The sequence below is a fragment of the Leuciscus leuciscus genome (genome assembly GCF_965113295.1).
Source record: "Leuciscus leuciscus genome assembly, chromosome: 1".
In the NCBI taxonomy this organism is placed as follows: Eukaryota; Metazoa; Chordata; class Actinopteri; order Cypriniformes; family Leuciscidae; genus Leuciscus; species Leuciscus leuciscus.
Window position 1 is genome coordinate 41914172 of NC_138725.1, and position 20826 is coordinate 41934997.

The window sequence follows — 20826 nt, forward strand, 5'->3', positions numbered from 1 at the left end:
AAACAAAATGGTTTGTTGGTAGGACACAATCATCAAAAGAGCAAAGAGCTGTAGAGAAAAAAACTGAAATGCATTTTTTTTTTTATTGCAACTTCATGTTTTAATATCATAGAAACCTTTTAAAAATGATTTCTCTCATAAATATTGTGTAAAGTTACAAAAACAAAAAAATCTAATATCACATTACACAGTGTGTGGTGGGGGGGTTCTTTTCTTGCATCTTTTCAGCGCAAAAGATTTAGGTCTGTTCTTGTGTGTGTGTGTGTGTGTGTGTGTGTTGCAGTTCTTCAAACATAATATTTCCATAATCCATTTCTTCCCAGTATTATTGAGTATAAAACACATCTGCTATTGTCCTCATTAGACAGAACAATGGCGAAAACATCTATGTGGGCTGAGGCGCAGCATTTGCTGTTGGAAAAAAAAGTTTTATAAATATATTTAAAAGCTTGTCAGATTTGAGCTTTATATAAACACATATACTTCACTGCTTACCTATTCCTGAAAGGTCGACGGTCTCAACACAGGCAAGGAAACGGGTGAGGTGAGATTGACACGCTTCGGCAGAGCTCTGGTTCTCTCGCAGACAGCTCTCGAACGCAGTAAACTCACCCGCACAGTCTGTTCGGATCTTCCTTATCACAGGACTGCATTGAGATGCAAGAAAAAGAGGGGGAACATATCATAAATAAAGCCCTTTGTATTTGAATCTGGGTAAATAAACGGTCATTATTGTTTCATCAGTTTTAGGGAAAAGTAAACTCTCATTAGTTATTTAATTTGTCTACAAACAATGGATATTGTGTGTGTGTGTGTGTGTGTGTGTGTGTGTGTGTGTGTGTTGCAGTGGATATACTGTATAGCTAGGGGGAAATCATTTTAATTCATTCAGTTTTACTTATGTCATGAACATTTCTACCAGTATCACATCTCAAACAATGCATTATGTTTAATAGTATTAGGTGATGGAGAAAGTACAAATTTAAACATATTTTAGATACAATGGCAGACTCCGTTGTCTTCTTAATATTTCATATGTATGTATAATTAAATAAGAGGAATTTAGACAAAATACAGTTTAATGGAAAATGAAAATATAAAATATTCTGTTCTCAAGTAATTAGGATTAGATTGATGTTTTAATAAACTAATCATAATTAGTTTAAATAAGATGTCTCATATTTCATCTTCATATTTTATTCTGTGTGATGGCATAACTGTGGGGTAGTTAAATTAAATTATATATTTTATGAAGGCAGTTTTAATGTGACCTACGTATAACACAAATCTTTTCATTTAATACAACTCAACCCCTGGGACAGAAGAAACGTGTTTGAAGTTGAAGAATCACATTTACATCAATTTCTGATAGAATAAGTAGCTTTGCACAGCAAAGAAATAGAAATGCATTTGTCTGATATCATGTATTTGAACATACTGTGATGAAGTGCACTGTGCCACCTTCAGCTTCAGGTCTAGACACTTCTCTTGCCATGATGCTGGATGAGACACAACACAGCCCCCATATTCCTCCAGCTCCTTCTGGCAGTATTTGGTTGTGATGGCCATTGCTGCCTCCCTGTCATTATGCAGTTAAATATGTTTTATTAGCCTAAATGCAAATTACAATAAATGATCAACACTGCAGCAGGTGACCGACTAATGCGTTCAACGACAGTCTGTCAAATAAAGTTTTAGAGAATGTTGTTATTATTACAAATTAAACATTCTAGTTCATACAATGCACCGTTCATTTTAGATAATGAAGTTTAAACATAGCTTGGTTTTCTATCAGGCTGATGTCATCATCGTATTACAGCGCAAGCATGATAAATGTAATATAAAACAAGCATTTAACACACAGCTGTCAATCAGCACTACTTACATGTTGAACACCTTTGATTGGATTTTCACTCGGTTTCCTGAAGGTTACTCTCGACGGCACATCACGCAGAGACACGCACACGTGCAAAGGGAACGTCCGCGGCGCGCTCCCGCCGGAGGAATTCGATTGGTCAATGTTTACACTTACCGTGATCTTATTGGTGGTTTCCCTGGTAGCGTGAACGAATGGGCGTGGCTTTACGCTACACACTTCTTTAAAAGAACATTCATTTTTATTTACATTTCATCGCATGATTACTTTACTGTTCATCGTCATACTTTTGTTACATTTCAGTTACATTTCAGGACAATAATTCGATTTAAATTAATATTTGCATATGATATACTGAAGTTCCCAAGAAAAACAATACAAAAGAAACAACGAAAAGAAAAAATCATATTCTCATTCATACAAGAGAAAAGCAGATTATGTGCCATCAGAGGGGTCTTCATCACTCGTTGTGATGTCAAAACCCCCGGTTGTTCTATTTCAGTAGCTACAAGAAATGTATTTGTTTCAAATATAAAATGGGAGAGGACGCCACCTATCTATTAATATATTTATTTTTATATAATATTTGCATTTAATATCATTAAACGTTACAATTTCTTTAAAGTCATCTATAAAATAAATAAAAAAATAGATTAGAGCTAGACTATTTTATTTATATACATGGAACTTCCATACTAATATAAATAATCGTGTAATATATGCTTTTTCTATTACTATTATGTTGTTTTTAAAATATATCATTTGTTTCCATTTGAAATCTCCTGATAACATTTTCTGTCAACTCGAAAAATCTCCACACAAAGATTATTTACCGGATGTTGCGTCACCGGCGTACGTGCTTGCGTACGCGGAAACTGTCGTATGTGTCTGATATTTTCAGAAATCTGCAGAGTGGCCAGACAACAGGCCGGTGCGAAGCTGACTTTTTACCATCAGCGCCTTCAAGGAGGAGGTGGAGAGTAGGAGGGTCGACGGGGGAAGGCTCACTCTAGAATGGATGAAGCTAAAAAAGAGGGAAATATGGTCGCAGACGGCGTTGATGGGCCGGGGGGGACGCGGACGCGCGCACCGAGCGATGAGCTGGTGAGATCAGTGTCTCTCCACAGCCGCAGATCACGCGTCCTGCACGGTACGGTGTTCCCGTTCCTCCTCCTCTACCCACTCTGCTTATATACATGGTTTGGGGTTTACGGGGCTTCCGAGTATGCTGAAGCCGGCCTGCTGGCGCTCGCCGCTCTCGGGATTGCGCACGTCCTGACAGTGCTCTCTGGCTACTGGTCCGTGCACGCGCACTGCTGGCTCACTTGCTCAAAGGTGATAAATGACACATAAAACACATGTGTGCAATATAAGCATTGTTTTGAAAGACTAACACATTTGGGTAACCTTTTTTGCGGGGTGGATTGACTAAGTCAAAAATCCAAACATATGTTGGAGTATCTCATAATAATGCACAGTAAACTGACTGTAATTATGCAATTATATTTCAAACAGGAGTCTGATCCAGCCAAAGCCACATTTGCTAAAGTTATACCAACACCCAACAATGGTTCAGCTGAATTAGTGCCTCTTCTGAGGGATAAGGTGAGAGATTTTTTTCCCCTGGTGTTTAGGAGTCACATTTGCTATCCTCAAAATAGACCCAAGACAATAAGCGTAACCATTTCAATTAAATGAATGTGGTATATTTTGTAATATTTGATGTAACTTTCAATTAATATACAGTGTAAGTTAAAAATAGAACAAATGTTTAAAAAAGAAACATTACATTGAAGGCATATTTGTGCCATCTGATGGGAGAAATAAAGAAAATCATATAATTCCATAACCAGTAGATCCCTGTATAGTCCTAAATAAACACAACATATTCCCTAGTTGCTTATAAGATAGTTTTCTGACATAAATTCTTACTTTTATTAGGTTTTGCATTTGGATATAAGCCTATATTTAGACATCATCAATGAATATTTCATCATGGTTGAGTTGAGTGTATAAAATACGGAGCAGTTTTTAGGGTACAAAGTATTTGTACAGGTGAAACTCAGAAAATTTGAATATTGTGCAAAAGTTATAATTTTGATGATTATGGCTTACAGCTTATGAAAACCCCAAATTCTAAATCTCAGAAAATTAGAATATTACATGAAATCAATAAAAAAAAGAATTTTAAATACAGAAATGTCGGCCCTCTGAAAAGTATAATCATGCATATGTATATATATATACACTAACTATATTAGTTTCACCTTTTAATTTGAAATACACAAACTTTTGCACGATATTCGAATTTTTCGAGTTTCACCTGTACAAATACTTTGTATTTGGAAATAAATTAAATCTTAAATATATATGATTAGATTTTCCAGTATTTAGTTTTCAGATTTTCAGAAGTTCTTATTTGTAAATCATGAACACCTGGACAAATCATGATAATTCATTGGTCAAAAGGTGTTGAAACCCCAAATGTTGGTTAGATGAATTTTTTATTATTATTTTTGTGTTTTTTTTTGTGCAGGATGAGGATGGAGCGGAAAGCCTGTCCTTTGAGTTTCAGAAGATCCGTTACGTGTACGACAGCAAGGAGAAGAAGCGCTTTCTGCAGGTGGGGTTTCCGATCAACTTTCCCATGAGTCATTTCCAGGACTGGAGAGGCTATCAGGAAGAGGCTCAGCTACGGGCTGCAGAGAAGCTCTACGGCACCAACCGTGCAGAGATGATGGTGCCAGACTTCCTGGAGCTCTTCAAGGAGAGAGCCACAGCACCCTTCTTTGTCTTCCAGGTACGTCTGCGGCACATGTGACTTTATTTTACTGATATGCAGTGCTTAGGTAGATTACTCACAAATTGTAGTCAGTTACAGATTGCAAATTACATGGTGAAAATTGTACTTGTAACGTAATCTATTACCTTGCGCATTAAAGAAAAAGTGTGCTAAAAATACACATTTTAAAAATGTGTATTTTTACACATTTACACAGTGTAAACATTTTACACAATGTGTTTTTACATTGTGTAAAAATACACAAAATACACATTTTAATTAAAGTATTCTGACTACTTTTTGATTTCTTTTGACCTAATTTTGAAAGACAAAAACCTTACAAGGGCAATAATACATGGTACTACAGAGAATGCAGAGATGACTCACTGAGAATTCAGATAATAATTAAATATTTATCAGGAGTTGATTAGATATGCAATGATGAGAAAACACTCTTTAAAAGTGTAAATTCAGTGGTGAAGTGCTGTTGCCTCTCCTTCATGTAATTACAGCCACTTGACTAGTGTCTGGCGGGTGCAGTTTCACAAATCTCGAAGACTTTGAGCATATATATGTGTATATGTATGTATGTATGTGTGTGTGTGTATAAATATATAAATTATATTACTTAACTTTTGGAAGCTAATTATGTAATCCAAATTACATATGATGTTGCTACTCATGGCTTTGTTCTCCTGCAGGTGTTTTGTGTGGGTCTGTGGTGTTTGGATGAGTACTGGTACTACAGTGTCTTTACACTCTTCATGCTTGTGGCGTTTGAAGCGTCTCTGGTGCAGCAGCAGATGAGGAACATGTCAGAAATCCGCAGAATGGGGAACAAACCTTACATGATTCAGGTAACTGTGACAGGCTTCCAGCTTCCAGCTCCAGTTTTTGTTCATCCGTTGTGAAATGCCCATATGTTTGTCTACTAACTCTTATCGGAATGTTATTTATAAAGCACACAGTGCTGGTTCTGCCTTCTGATTGGTCAATGCAGCATTCCATTTGTGATATCATCCACAACATAGTAACATGCACAGCTGCCATATTTATAAAACATTCTGTTATTGTATGCTTGTCAGGGTCTATATATTTTATTGAAAGTATGGTGCTCAAAGAATATGCTAATAGAATAGTCCCTATTTCATTTCTGGAAGCCGGGCTAAATAATCAAGCATTGTTACTGCATTCAGATATCAAATACAGACATTAAATAATACATGAAAAGAACATTTCAGTAATAACACTGGTAACTTCAATAACAAAGTAAAATCTCCAGAGAAGTCATTCAACTCATTTGATATTTAGAAGGAAAAATATTGATTAATACCTTGATTATAATCACTCATTACATATACATTGAAGCAGCAGTGGATTCCAATCCACCTCCTTCAATAGTAACTATTTTATGAAAGTAATCTCTTGCCTTATTGCTTAATTAATAAACTGAGATTTAGAATAAGAGCAATATGTATAATTTGAGCTTTTTCCTCTTGTAACAGGTCTATCGAAACAGAAAATGGAGGCCTGTATCCAGTGATGAACTAGTGCCTGGAGACATTGTCTCAGTTGGTGAGTTTTATGTATTCCTGATTTGATTGTAAAGCGCTTTGGATGTACAGTAGTACATTGTAAAGCGCTATATAAATGCCTCATTCATTCATTAATCTGTCTCAGGGTTTTTCCTGGGTCAAAAATGGTCTTTGGTGGTGGCGGACGAACACACAGTCACACACATTCACACACACAGTAGAAAGTACTCTACCCATGTGAACTGCGAGCCCAGTACTGACAGTACATCCAAAATAAATGCAAAGAGAAAGGTTGTAAAATGAATTATCTTATTTATTCATGAAATAAACGACAATCACTGTCAGGACCGATCATAAAACAAAGTGCTTAAAACTACATTTTATTTAAAAATCTGTAAATGTATTTGTAAAAATACAAATTTGATTTGAAAAGTTAGTGATAAAATGAAAAGTAATACATTACATAGAAAAAGTGTCAGGTCTGTTATTTTGAATTTACACTCCAAGACTTTAATGTACAGATCACATGACATACAGTATCAGACTGTTTTATTCTGTCCACTGCTATGGTTATCACTCACTGTCAATCGGATTCAGTCGCGCATTTAAATACGATCGTCAGTCCAGAAACTTTTCAATGTGTAGTTAGCAGCATGAAAAATGTATATATACAGAAAGCCAACAAAGATCGCTGCCATTATAATCACTCAGGCTTTCAATTTCAGGAACACAAAGCTGCACTTTTGCGAAAACTCACGTTATAGTCAATGAAGCTGTGTAATGAATCTCTTATTGACAGCGTGTTTACACTTTGTTGGTTATAATGAAAGGATTTGCGAGCGCAGATTCGGACTAACTTAAACACGCCTGATTTGCGTTCTCGCGGTCAGATATGTCTGTAATGGCCTCAACGCTGCAAAAACGCATAGTAAATAGAAAGCATTTTAAAGGGATAGTTCACCCAAAATTAAAATTCTGACATCATTTAATAACCCTTAAGTTGTTCCAAACCTGTACGAGTTTCTTCCTGAAAAACCTGAATGTCCATCAACTGTCTGGTTACTGTCCTACATTCTTCTGCTAAACACAAAAGATATTTTGATGAAGAAACTCATACAGGTTTGAAACAACTTTAGGCTGAGTAAGTCAGAATTTTCATTTTGGGTGAACTATCCCTTTAAAGCAGACAGCTATCAGCAGGTGTCGTCAAATTCAATATTTAATGATCAAATTTTTGGCTGGATTCATTAAGAAAAAGATTCATTATGTGGCAGCCAAAATATTTCCAATGCTGGAAAAGCTCCAAAGATATTTGTACACTTGAGAATCGTCACCTTTTTTTAATACTATAACTCATACTTTAAGGAAGTTTGTATATACACTACTATTCAAAAGTTTGGGGTTTGTTTGTTTTTTGAAAGAAATTAATAATTTTATTCAGCAAGGATGCATCAAACTGATCAAAAGACAATAAAGACAATTTTTATGCTGTTTTTCTATTCATCTAAGAATCCTGAAAAACATAATATCATAATTTCCACTAAAATATTAAGCAGCACAACTGTTTTCAACATTGATAATAATAAGAAATGTTTCTTCATCATATTAGAATGATTTCTGAAGGATCATGTGACACTGAAGACTGGAGTAATGATGCTGAAAATGCAGCTTTACATCACAGGAATAAATTACATTTTAATATATACTCTAATAGTAAACTTTTTTTATTTTATTGTAATATTTCACAATATGAATAAATGCAGCCTTGATGAGCATAAGAGACTTCTTTCAAAACCATAAATAAATCTTACAGACTTTTTGAACAGTAGTTTATATTGTAAAAAATGATTTGGCTTCTGGTTGTCACATGTTTCTAGTACTTACTTTATACATCCAGTGAAAATCCAAATGCTAATCTAACATTCACTAGCATGTTAATGAACATGGATTTGTCGTGTTGTCACAGGACGGTCTCCTCAGGATAACCTGGTTCCCTGTGACGTGCTGCTACTGCGAGGCCGCTGCATTGTGGACGAGGCCATGCTCACAGGAGAGTCTGTGCCTCAGATGAAGGTGCGTCTCCACAGAATCAGCAGCAAACCTCAGCTAAATCTGCTGTCTGTAACTGGCCATGTTGTGTCTGTAGGAGCCTGTGGAGGATCTGGACCCTGACAGGATCCTGGACCTGCAGGCAGACTCTCGACTTCATATCATCTCAGGTGGCACCAAAGTGGTTCAGCACAGCCCGCCTCTCCGAACCAGTGCTGGACTGAAACGTTAGTACTCACAGCTGTGAACATGTGCTTCAGCTCTAATGCCTAATAAACATTAGATTTATTCAAGTGTAAAGTCAATGATTTTCAATCTGCTCTGAATTGTGTTGGTAGTATATGTAAATGAACAACGTTTACTCGTTCTTCGTGTTACCTGTGTTTTCTTGTATCCCTGCCCACGGACAGTCGGTGGCGAGGGTGTTTTGCTTCGGGTGGAACTGACAGAACGGCAGTTTCATTCAGTTTTTCCCCATTCGATTGGCCTAAAACACCGTGTTCGTGGTCATCCAGTTCGAAGTTGACCACAAACACAGAGGTTTTTCAGATTTTCCGTCGCGGAATTCTCTCTGTATTAACAATTCTTTGTAATTTTTAGTCATTGCCTACAACGCACTTGATCCTTCACTGGAAACCGAAAGTAACTTACTCCCGCTAGACTGGTACTCTTTGAATTCTTGCACCCGGGAACAATACAAGTCGACGCCATTATAACTAAAAGTTTGCTAGGGAGTATTTCCTACTAAAGGAAGGCGGTGTTTGACTCTGACTCTCTTGAACAAGAAAAAAATGTAGGACGGGACTTGATTGGATTGTTGGATGTTGCTGTGATGTCATGTGAGTGACAGGTTGATCCCGCCCTCAAGGCTTACCTAAACACATTATCATAGATGAGCTGCAAGAGGGAGGAAAAGTTATTTTGATTGAAGATTACGAGGGCATATGAATTAAAAAAAGTGATGTGCACAGATAAATAATTTATGACGAAAACAAGAATTATAAATTTTGATTTCATGGTGACTTTAATAGTTTTAAGTGGTTAAATATGATTAATATTACAGTTTAAAATTGGTAAATGTAATTATACTCCCTTTTTTTCTGTCTTTTCACAGCTGTAGACAATGGCTGTGTTGCTTATGTTTTGCGGACGGGATTCTACACTTCTCAGGTGAGGTGCTTGATCAAGTCATTTGTTTGGACATTTTGCCACTATTTATGTGGAGGACAGTGGGAATATTAACAGCAAACAATTAAGTGAAGAATGAGGGATAGGGTTGGAAAAATGAGTCGCAACCACACAAACCCTCTCCTTTAATCTTGTGTCTTAAAAATGTCTGAACCTTTGTTGTTTTTTAGGGCAAATTATTGAGAACGATTCTGTTTGGCGTGAAGAGGGTGACGGCCAACAACCTGGAAACCTTTATCTTTATCCTTTTCTTGCTGGTTTTTGCCATTGCAGCAGCTGTGTATGTTTGGGTTGAGGGTGAGTCACATTTATCTGTAAAATCTCCTTTCACAGGGATGAACTAGATAGTTGACTAGTTGCCCAAAATTAATTAGTGAGGTTGATTAGTCTTTATTTATTAAATTTTTAGGGGAGGGTTGGTTGTTTTTGAAGAGGATTAATACTTTTAGACACTAAAACCTGCTCCAAAATGTCACCGAGAATGTCTCTCCTTTAATAACTGCTTAATTACTTTTAAGATAAGTTAAATATTTCAACTTATTAAAGCCTGGAATCTCTGTTTAGTTCAGTTGTGTGCTGTGTCTTGGTTGTTTTTTAACTCAAGAACATATCTTGTGTGAACTGCCTCTAAAAAACCCACCTGATCGATGTGTTTTGCTAATTTAAATGTATTTTGTACTCTTTACAAGCCCTTGTGGGATATTTGTACATTCCACGGAATTTTTTTTCTTTCTTCCATTTCTAAAATTTGTTTTCATTTTGGAATTTCAGTTCCATTGAGAAGTTTAGGGTTGGTAAGATTTTTTAAAAATGTTTAAAAAAAAAGTATTATTATGTTCACTCAGGCTACATTTATTTAATGAAATCTATAGTAACAACAGTAATATTGTGAAATATTATGACAATTTAAAATAACTGTTTTCTATTTGTATATATTTGAAAAGATATCCTGTGATCAAAGCTGCATTTTCAGCATTACTCCAGACTCCAGTGTCACATGATCCTTCAGAAATCATTCTAATATGATGATTTGCTGCTCAAGAAACATTTTTTCTCATTATTATCTGTAAAAAAAATTTAAAAAATCTGTAAACCAAGATAAAAGAAATTCGCACTCTTTGATGAATAGAAAGAACGGCATTTATTTTAAATAGAAACATTTTGTAACATTAGAAAAGTCTTCACTGTCACTTTTGATCAGTTTAATGCATCCTTGCTTAATAAAATAGTTCATTTCTTCAAATCTTACTGACCCCAAAATGGTAGCGTGTATCTCATTTACATAAGTGCTATAAAATTGCTTGCATATCACATCTGGGATCCTGAAGGAGCATTAGATATAATGTATCAGCTGTCTCATACTTCACTCTCTGTGTCTTTCAGGGACGAAGGACCCGAGCAGAAACAAGTATAAGCTGTTTCTGGAGTGTACTCTGATCCTCACGTCAGTAGTGCCTCCTGAATTACCCATAGAGCTCTCACTGGCTGTTAACACATCTCTCATAGCGCTGGCCAAACTCTGTGAGTGAACATGATCATCATGACTTAATCTCACTATTCTCTCCCTTCTCAGACGTATCCTCTAATATACTTCTCTTACAGATGTGTTTTGCACAGAACCTTTCAGGATCCCCTTTGCTGGGAAAGTGGAGATTTGCTGTTTCGACAAGACTGGCACCCTGACAAGCGACAGCCTGGTAGTTCGTGGCGTCGCAGGGCTCAGGTAAAGCATGCAGTCTGGGCTCTCAGTAAATTACAGAACTGTGTGTGTACAGAACAATATTAAGCATTAAAAGGTGAACTGACAACTGAATTTAGTGTGTATGTGGCCTATGATGACTTCCACTTCTGAGAACCCTGGAAATGTGAAAATATTCCATTGTCTATTTCTGTTCCCCCTTTCCTTAGAGATGGGAAGCAAGTGATGCCTGTGTCAGAGATTCCCGTGGACACTCATCGGGTGGTGGCTACGTGTCATTCGCTGGTCACACTAGATGATGGACAGCTGGTGGGTGATCCGCTGGAGAAGGCCATGCTGACCGCAGCGGACTGGACGCTCACTAAAGGTCCGATTTAAACACTGATCCGTTCATCCGAGCTCAGCTACACTACAAATGATCATTATGTGTAGTTTTATCCATTTTCCATCATGTTCTTTTGAAGAAAAATATTGAAAATCTTTATTTTTACTTTAAAATTGCCATTTTGAATAATGTTCGGTTAACCTAGTACACATACATTTTCAATGTATTGCATGTTTTCTGTCCCTTTGTTTAGATGAGAAGGTGTTTCCGCGCAGCATAAAGACTCCAGGGCTAAAGATCCACCAGAGGTTTCATTTCGCTAGTGCTCTGAAGAGGATGTCAGTACTGGCGTCATTTGAGCGAATGGGCTCCACTGAGCTCTGCTATATCTCAACCGTTAAAGGTGCACCCGAGACCCTGAAGGACATGGTGAGCATCTCTTTTGCTCATTTTATTCTGGGGTAGGTTTCCAGGTCTTTCCCCAGCCCCCCTTATTACATGGCTTTGCATTCACATCTACGGCCAATTTGGCATGTCCAATCCACCTAACCTGCATGTCTTTGGACTGTGTGCCGCCCAAAATATACCAATATTTGTGTTTTTTTTATTTAGTTTTTTAAATGTTAGACCATCAAGCATTTTTAAAATATAAAATATACAATTGAAATATATGCGCTGCGAGATTCAGAGAGAAGCGATCGTTTGAGCTCATGATAGTGTTTTAGCGGACAGAGCGGTTTAAGAGAATTGCTTTATGTAACCCAACCTTGAAGGGAAATCTCATTGGTCCAAAATCCTACTCCACATATGTTCTGATCGACTGATTGTTGCTTATAGTGAGGGTTACATCACACCTAATATAAAATGAATGTTATTCATTGCTGCCATTTTGACTTATTTTGTGCATTCACTGTAGACTGTTGGTCATAAATAGTTTATTAAGAGATTGTTGTTTGTTCAGTTCTGTGAGTGTCCAGCCAGCTATGACGAGGTGCACAGAGAGATGTCACGGGAGGGAGCGAGAGTTCTCGCACTGGGATACAAAGAGATGGGCCACCTGAGCCACCAGCAGGTATGTATTCACCACTGACCCCTGAATGAAACGCTGAACGCTGTTGTAATCCCTCTCTTTGTGTGCAGGTGAGAGAGCTGAGCCGTGAGGTGCTGGAGTGTGACCTGCGCTTCGCAGGGTTCATGGTCGTGTCCTGTCCACTCAAGACTGACAGCAAAGCAGTGATCCGAGAGATACAAGAGGCCTCACACCATGTGAGTGGATCGACTCCATATGTTAACATGTGTTTGCTAACAGTTGACATGTAACCTCCATATTAGTGACGCTGTTAGAAATAATAAAAAAGTTTTCTAGTCTAATAGTAGTCGTTCATTTAAGCTAACGGTCTACTAATCGCATGTTTATGATATTAATTTAATTACTTAAATTTATACACTTGGGGTGGCATCGGAAAATTGTTTGAGTTTCACAACTGAGAAAGGAAATTATATGTAACATGTAATGTAACATTGTTCTAGGATACAGGGAACTACCAAACCGTAATATTGAGCCTTTAAAATATAAATTGAGAGCAAAAAGGCACATAAAGCTTGCCGATAAAGTAATGATTATGAATCTGGGAGGAAAAAACAGAATAGAGATTGTATGAAATTTTGAAAACATACTTCCAATGTTATAAATATTACTTCATTTATGTATGTATACACCACTGTTCAAATGTTTGGGGTCAGTAATATTTTAGTAAAATCTTGTTTTTGAAAAACTAATACTTTTATTCAGCAAGGACAAATTACATGAAATACAAATGCTTTCCTTTTGACCTTTCTATTCATTAAGGTTTCCGTTAAATTGTGTTCAAAATATTGTTTTAACATTAATAATAAGAAATGTTTCTTGAGCACCAAATCGTTATATTAGAATGGATTCTGAAGGATTTTTTTTTTACTACATTTTAAGTGATTTGAAATCGATTTTCCCTTTTTTTCTGAACCTGATCACAGTCTTCAAGGCCGGGTTTCATTCTTAATTTTGATTAAATGTGTAATGTTTGTATTGTAGCGCAGTATAGTTTTTTTGCATTTAAATTCAGAATTTTTTATTACAGTTCATTTTTATTAAATCTATCAAGAAATAGTTTTCCAATTATTGCCATTTAAAGTCCTCTTCCTTTGGCTGCCTGGTTCGTTTTTCTAACGTTTGTCACATTCTCCATCCACAGGTCGTGATGATCACAGGTGACAACCCTCTGACTGCGTGTCATGTGGCAAGAGAGCTGCATTTCATCCAGAAAGAGCACACGCTCATACTGCAGCCCGGCTCCGTTCAAGGTGTGTGACGCCTCTGACAGAGAGCTGGAGGAACATGTTTACAATCCATCACATCTGTTCATTACGTTTTTATGCAGATGAATGGCAGTGGGTGTCAATAGACGACAGCGTGCGCCTCCCTCTTCCTCCATCCTCGGTCTCAGATTTGGTCAGTCGGTACGACCTCTGCGTGACAGGAGAGGGGCTGACCAGGTTGACCTATGAACCCCGTTTACTCCACGCCCTGCTTCCTCATGTGCGAGTGTTTGCTCGCGTCAGCCCCAAACAGAAGGTCAGCTTTCCACGTTTGACAGTGGAATCATCACACTTGGTATTCATCAAAACGTATGGTTTGTTGTTGAGCTGTTCATCATGGTTAACGGTGTTGATTTTCCTGTCTGTGCAGGAGTTTGTCATAACTAGTCTAAAGGGACTGGGTTTCGTTACGCTGATGTGTGGAGATGGCACGAATGATGTTGGTGCACTCAAACATGCCCACATTGGTGAGTCATTAAACATACTTGTGTCATCAGACATGTGTCTCCATGTGTAATTTACAAATACAACAGTAAAAAAAGTGTTTTCTGGGCCATTCAAGATGAATGAACCTCATTCAAGATCAATTTAGCTCGTCACGAGGTTATATTTTGTTGTGAATCAACTTGAATCACATTTTTTTTAATTTGAGTTGTAAAGTTACCTAAATTAAACAGGGCAGCAATTTATTTTCATATACAAAAAAAACTATTTATACTGTGTGAGGAAAATACTATGTGTGATATTATAAAGACGTTTTCTTTCCAAAATGAACTAATTGGCTTTTATTTTGTTACTGTACTAAAGCCAATTCTTTAAAAAATCTAGATTTTTTTTTTTACTTTTTTTGTTTTACTTTAAGTTATTTGTATAACCCTGAATAGACGCATTTACAATACATTTGTATTTGTGGTTTGCTTTTTTGCTCCAGAGCAGAATTTCTTTTTATATGTTAAATGATAACTTTGAAAATTATAAAACCTAATATACTATACTTATTCAGGTCCTTAAAATTTTTACAATTAGACTACCTCATATATCTCAGTTTTCCAAGACCGTGGGAACCCTGGTTATTCAAAGACAAAAACACATTTTTGAGAGGGTGAAAAAAACAACAACTTGTTTTAGCTTATCTTAGCTTATTTGAAATCATTTTGAAGTAATCTTGAGGCCCCTATGAAAGTTTGCGTGGATCCCGGCCCCCTACTTGAGAACCACTGCTCTTTACACAAACATGAGTACATTAACTGTGCTCTTTTTACAAACTAAGTGACAATTTCAGTGTCACTCGACAGCATGTCACAGATAGTTTTGTACTGAATCCGGAACATACTTTCATCAGTATATGTACCCATATCGTAACACGTCCTTTGTGTTTACCAGGTGTGGCCTTGTTAGCTAACGCCCCAGAGCGCATGCCTGAGAAAAAGAAGAAAAGCAAAGACAAAGAGTTCTCTGTAGATTCCAGACCTGGACCCCCAGTCCCGAGTTCAGGGGTCAAACTCAGCTCCCGTGCAGCCAGGCAGAGAATGATGGCCCAGAGAGAGGAGCAGCTAGCTGCACAAAAGGTGGGTTTTTAATAAAAAAAAATCATGTGATCATGTTTTGAACTTCAACGTTTATTAAGCTTGATCTATTTCCTCCATAACCCTATATTGCATAATTGCCTTGTGTCACAGGAGCGGATCAGTCAGGTACTGCGAGAGTTAGAGGAAGATCAGATACAGGTGGTTAAACTGGGCGACGCCTCCATTGCTGCTCCATTCACCTCTAAACTCTCCTCCATACAGTGCAGTAAGTTGAACATGTTTTCGATCAGTTCATGCTCTCATTTTAGGCTGTCTACATTAATCCGGATACACACCAATAAGTGATGGGATATTTTGCAAATAAAAATCTCTTCCATCTCTCTCTGTATCATCACATTGAACTTTTACTATATCTTACACATGTAAGATGATTCAAAGGATTTAAGTGTGGACGAAAACGCATTGTATTGAAACGAATATGCTGTTTTAAAATGTATCCGGATTATTAGACCTACATATGGTTTGCCTAACTTTTTCCCGCCTGTTTTCAGTCTGTCACGTGATTAAACAGGGTCGCTGTACTCTGGTGACCACCCTGCAGATGTTTAAGATCCTGGCGCTGAACGCTCTGGTTCTGGCCTACAGTCAGTCTGTGCTCTACCTGGAGGGGGTCAAATTCAGCGACTTCCAGGCGACCCTTCAGGGCCTGCTGCTGGCCGGCTGCTTTCTGTTCATCTCGAGGTCAAAGGTGAGATGGTAATGTCTGGTAAAGCTGCTTGTCGTTTGATGAATGCGTTTCACTGACTATCTTTTTGTCTCAGCCTTTGAAGACCCTGTCCAAAGAGCGGCCTTTACCTAACATCTTCAACCTGTACACTGTCCTCACAGTGCTGCTGCAGTTTGCCGTTCACTTCTGCAGTCTGGTGTACCTGTACAAGGGCGCACAGAGCAGAAGCCCACCCAGGTATGAATGGGACACTTATCGCCACATGAAAAATTGTGTGAAAAATAGCCAAAAATAGTGAAAATTCTGCCAATTAGTTTGTAATTGGGAATCTTAGAAATATCGGTTACACTTTATTTTAAGGTGTCCGTGTTTCAGTGTAATTATACATTTAAGTACATTTAAGGGTTTGGGTGTTTTGGGGTTAGTTGCATATTATTATGCACCATTTATAGTAATTCCTAGTAACTAGAAACTGTAACAAGGACACTAAAATAAAGTGTTACCGAAATATCTTATTACCATTTACTGTAGTACGAAATTGTATATGTAAATCCCAAAGTAAACTTCAGTTTTGGAGAAAGAATAATAATAAAGCATTTAGTAATCTTGATTAATTTCTATACATTTACATATGCAATCTATATACACACACAATCTTTCAACAGTTTGGGGTCTGTAAGATTTTTTATGAATTTTTTTGGTAATGTTTTTGAAAAGTCACACCATGAATGCGCACCAAAGCTAATGCAGAAAAAACAAACAGTAAAATTGTGAAATATTAGTACCATTTAAAAGAAGTTTTCTATTTGAATACATTTAAAATGGAATTTATTCCTGTGATGTACAGCTGAATTTTCATCATTACTCCAGTCTTCAGTCACACGATCCTTCAGAAATCATTCTGATATGATGACTTGATGCTCAATGAAAATTCCTTATTATTAGCAATGTCGAAAAATGTGCTGCTTAATATTTTCGTGAAAAACCATGATTATTTTTTTCAGGATTCTTTGATTGAATAGAAAGTTCAAGGACAGCATTTATTTGAAATGTCTTTACTGTTGTTGTAAAAAAATCTATAATAATATAATTGCTATTTATTTATTTATTTTTATTATTTTTTTCTTACATTTTTTTTCTATGACCATTGTCACTTTTGTCATCAGAAAGCATCAACTCTCTTTAAAAGTAAATGACTTCAGTGTAAGTCACCTTCATATCGCTCTCAGTGTTCAGTCAGTACCAGTCATTCTTCACATGCGACGTCATTGTTCACATTTGTGTTTGTTTTTCATAACATTTGCAATCTGGCTTCATGTTTCACCTCTCCCTCTCTCTCTCTCTTATTTTTTCTTTTTCTCTCTCTCTTGCAGGGCAGAGCGGTTTGTGGACCTGTACAAAGAGTTTGAGCCCAGTCTCATTAACAGTACTGTGTACATCATGTCCATGGCCATGCAAATGGCCACATTTGCCATTAATTATAAGGTACTTTTATTAATGTGATATTATATTTAATACATGTATCGAACATTGTGAAATGATTACTTTTTACTTTCAAAGCTTTTGTAACATGCTCTTCACCTTTCTGTTTGATTAAAGGAATAGTTCACTCCGACATTTTGTCATGAAATGATTTGACAAATGAGTTACACTTTATTTTAAGAACTCCATGTTATTCATTTTAGTACAAAGTAATATTAATTAGTTAAATATACTTACTATAGGGTTAGGGTTAGATTAAGGTTTGGTTCAGGGTTAGTTGCATGTAATTATGGATCATTTATAGTTATTTCTATAATAACTTCATGTAACGTGTAACAAGAACCCAAAAATAAAATGTTACCAACAAATGCATTGCAGTTAATCTCAAAACATGCCAAATGTCATTGAAATCAAACCGGCCGCGGCGTTTCCTGAGGTGCAGGGATTGAATGTGCAAGACAGTGTAGTCAGACAAACGTACAGTAGTCAACATTTGAAGTGGATCAAAACCTTTCATCAAAATCATACATGAATTTTGAACAATACCCATTCTTGTCTTAGGACAACTTTGATGAACTTTTATGATCCACTTCAAATGTTGACTACTGTACTATTATAGTATATCTTTTTATACTTCTGTTTAGCTTTATTTTTATTTTAGTGTTTAAAAAAAAAAAAGTTGGAAGTTTTTCATCTAATATTTACATTTTATTTTACTTCAGCTTTATTTCAATGAACGGAAATTATTTTGAATAGGATTTGGTTAACAATAACAACACTGCAAGCGCGGATGAGTCAGAAGATTTTCAGTGGATAACAAATGTTCATTTTTGGGTGAACTACTCTTTAAAAATGTCTATTTTACCTGCTCTGATTGAAGAAACTTGTCTTGTTCAGGGTCATCCGTTCATGGAGTCTCTGACTGAGAACCGGCCGTTGCTGTGGAGCATCGCTATATCAGGGCTCGCTATAGTAGGGCTGCTGACGGGATCTTCACCGGAATTCAACGAGCAGTTTGCCTTGGTGGATATCCCAACTGAGGTATGAATTCAGTACACCACACTATTCACAAACTGTTACTTACTGCATGCTTAAAAAATTCCATTGACATTCTAGTATGTCACTACATCAGTGTTGTGACATACTAGTATTGTGATAAAATTGTCTTTGGACACTAATGTAATTCCATCCTCCATCCAAAATGTTTGCATAAATGTTCATGATCATGAATTTTGTGCTGACAATTAATTGGCATACAAATAATTGCGAATAACAATTTAATTCTATTTTCGTACATGGACTTACAGTGGAAACATAAAGGCCTGTTCACACCAAGACTGATGAGATAACGATAACAATTAAGATATAGTTCTAAATGTAAAAGAATAGCAGAGTCCACAACACAACACAACGATAACGCACTGTAGGAACGATATTGTTGGAATCACTTTCAGAAAGTTTTTTTTTTTTCAACTGATGAACCGATAAAAACGTTGACAGCCAATCAGAATCCATCCTGCTGTAACGAGCTCAAGCATTTAAAGTGCAGAGGACAAAACTCAGCGTACGCTTATAATAAACAAAGTTATCGTTCTTGGTGTGAACGGGCCAAAATACATTATTTTATTTTACTTGGAATGGTATGTAATATAATACGAAATTATGATAAAATAGACTTTTATAGTTATATCTAAACATTCTTAAATCAGGATACATTTATTTGAGATGCAAATTGAATATATGAAGTCTTGTTTTCACTTAAATCAAAAAACAGTATTTGTCAATGGGTTTTTGAATGAAGTTGCTTGTCCATTGGCAGATATATAACACTTCTTTTTGATCAATTTCACAGAAAACAAGACTTCTTATCTTATGATGATTTTGCTTCTCCAGTAAACGTCTCTTGATTTAAGAATCTTTAGACATTTGCACTGAAAAAAAAAAGACGCATACTGAGGAAGCACAGCACTTTGTAGTGTGATCAGATGGTTCAGTAAAAGTGATTTCCGTGTTCTAGTGTTTGGGAACAGAGCTATTCAAGCCTTAAGCTATTTTTCTCCATTTTTTTCTTTTCTTTTTGTGCAAAACGAATAAAAAGTAATTAAGATCTGTTGAAAATTTAATTTTTTACAACAGTAAAAGTGTTTATTTAGTGTTATTAATACAACTCAGTGTGTTTCTCCCTAGATATATTTACATTTAGAGAACTCTGACATGTTGTGTTCCCTCCACTTTATTCCTTCAATTTTATTTATTTATTTTAAAGAAAAAACCTAAACTATCTACCTTTATAAAACCTGCAGAAACACTGTATATAGTATGCAAATTGGTATTCGACCTCTTATCAGTGGTGTACATGTATAGCTATTAACAATGAATATGTTTTTATATTCTTTTTCTCTTTGCAGTTCAAGTTAATAATAGCACAGGTCCTGGTTGTGGATTTTGTCGCCGCCCTGCTGGTGGACAGAGTTCTGCAGTTTCTGCTGGGCAAAGGAACCCTGAGGTTGCCTAAATGAACTGTTATTGCCAACAGTCACCAAAGCAGCTGCTGCCCCTCGTGACCAGACTGTGAACGGGCTTTACAGGAACACAGGACTGGCGGCAAACTCTGCGAGATGCGAAAGGACGGGCGTGAAACTCAATACTGTAACACACCCCAGTGTTTCCTTTTCCTCCCTGTCCCTGTCTTTGCTCTGTCTTAATACTTTAGCTTCGTTTTCTTTCTACTGACATCTTTATCCACCCCCTCCGCTCTGAAGGCCAAGAAAACTACAGTATTGTGTTGAGAGTGAGAGTGTGTTTCAGTGCGGGTGAAGCTATGACAGGGGCGTCCTGAAGAAGTGTTTCTCTTTTTTTTGTTTTGTTTTCATCATTTTGTAAAAAGACAAACCTCAGAAAGACTTATAAATGACCAAAAAAAACTCTTGTTGTGTTGTTTATTTGCACGACTCTTTTTCGTAAAGACTTTTTGCAAATTTGAATGAGAAACCAAGCTAGTTTTGTACTGCTTTGGTTTAACAGCAATATATGATATTATTTGAGACATATTTTAAGGAAAGCGAAATGAGCCATTTCACTTGAAGCTTTAAAGGGGTCATGAACTGTTTTTTTTTTTTTTTATGTATTGTTGTCTGAGGTCAACTTATGACGTTCGCTTGGTTTTTACACTCAAAAACATCAAAATGAATAAGTAATAGGCTATTTTTTTTATGTATTTATTTTTCAAAAAATGTTCAATGAAAGGAGGGCCTTTACTTTCAGAACATATTGACCGGC

General features: G+C 36.6%; 2 protein-coding genes across 2 annotated transcripts; one reads left to right on the top strand and one right to left on the bottom strand.

The window, feature by feature from the left end:
• Positions 1-69: 69 nt before the first annotated feature.
• Positions 70-2352, bottom strand: chchd5 (coiled-coil-helix-coiled-coil-helix domain containing 5). The gene is made up of 4 exons (XM_082140285.1): positions 1886-2352; positions 1439-1579; positions 496-647; positions 70-411 (listed from the first exon to the last, which is right to left on the bottom strand). Coding segments are annotated over exons 1-4 (321 nt in total). The 5' UTR covers positions 1888-2352; the 3' UTR covers positions 70-385.
• Positions 2353-2715: 363 nt separating this feature from the next.
• Positions 2716-20474, top strand: atp13a1 (ATPase 13A1). Its single transcript, XM_082137748.1, has 25 exons — positions 2716-3211; positions 3392-3481; positions 4413-4676; positions 5360-5515; positions 6164-6233; positions 8160-8266; positions 8340-8469; positions 9357-9412; positions 9601-9727; positions 10814-10951; positions 11033-11153; positions 11339-11496; positions 11708-11883; positions 12416-12526; positions 12595-12720; positions 13686-13794; positions 13872-14065; positions 14180-14276; positions 15193-15377; positions 15489-15603; positions 15890-16086; positions 16160-16302; positions 17439-17550; positions 18445-18588; positions 19956-20474. The coding sequence occupies exons 1-25, from the start codon at positions 2891-2893 to the stop codon at positions 20064-20066; spliced, it is 3558 nt and encodes a 1185-aa protein (XP_081993874.1). The 5' UTR covers positions 2716-2890; the 3' UTR covers positions 20067-20474.
• The last annotated feature ends 352 nt before the right edge of the window (positions 20475-20826 follow it).

Bases quoted from the DNA above. Each gene is read 5' to 3' on its own strand.
- chchd5 (XM_082140285.1), bottom strand. The intron at 648-1,438 runs GTATGTTCAAAT...ATCTCAATGCAG, and splicing joins GCACAGTGCACTTCATCACA to TCCTGTGATAAGGAAGATCC. The intron at 412-495 runs GTAAGCAGTGAA...TTTTTCCAACAG, and splicing joins CGTCGACCTTTCAGGAATAG to CAAATGCTGCGCCTCAGCCC.
- atp13a1 (XM_082137748.1), top strand. From the start codon at position 2,891: ATGGATGAAGCTAAAAAAGAGGGAAATATGGTCGCAGACGGCGTTGAT. The intron at 4,677-5,359 runs GTACGTCTGCGG...GTTCTCCTGCAG, and splicing joins CACCCTTCTTTGTCTTCCAG to GTGTTTTGTGTGGGTCTGTG. The intron at 17,551-18,444 runs GTACTTTTATTA...TGTCTTGTTCAG, and splicing joins CATTTGCCATTAATTATAAG to GGTCATCCGTTCATGGAGTC.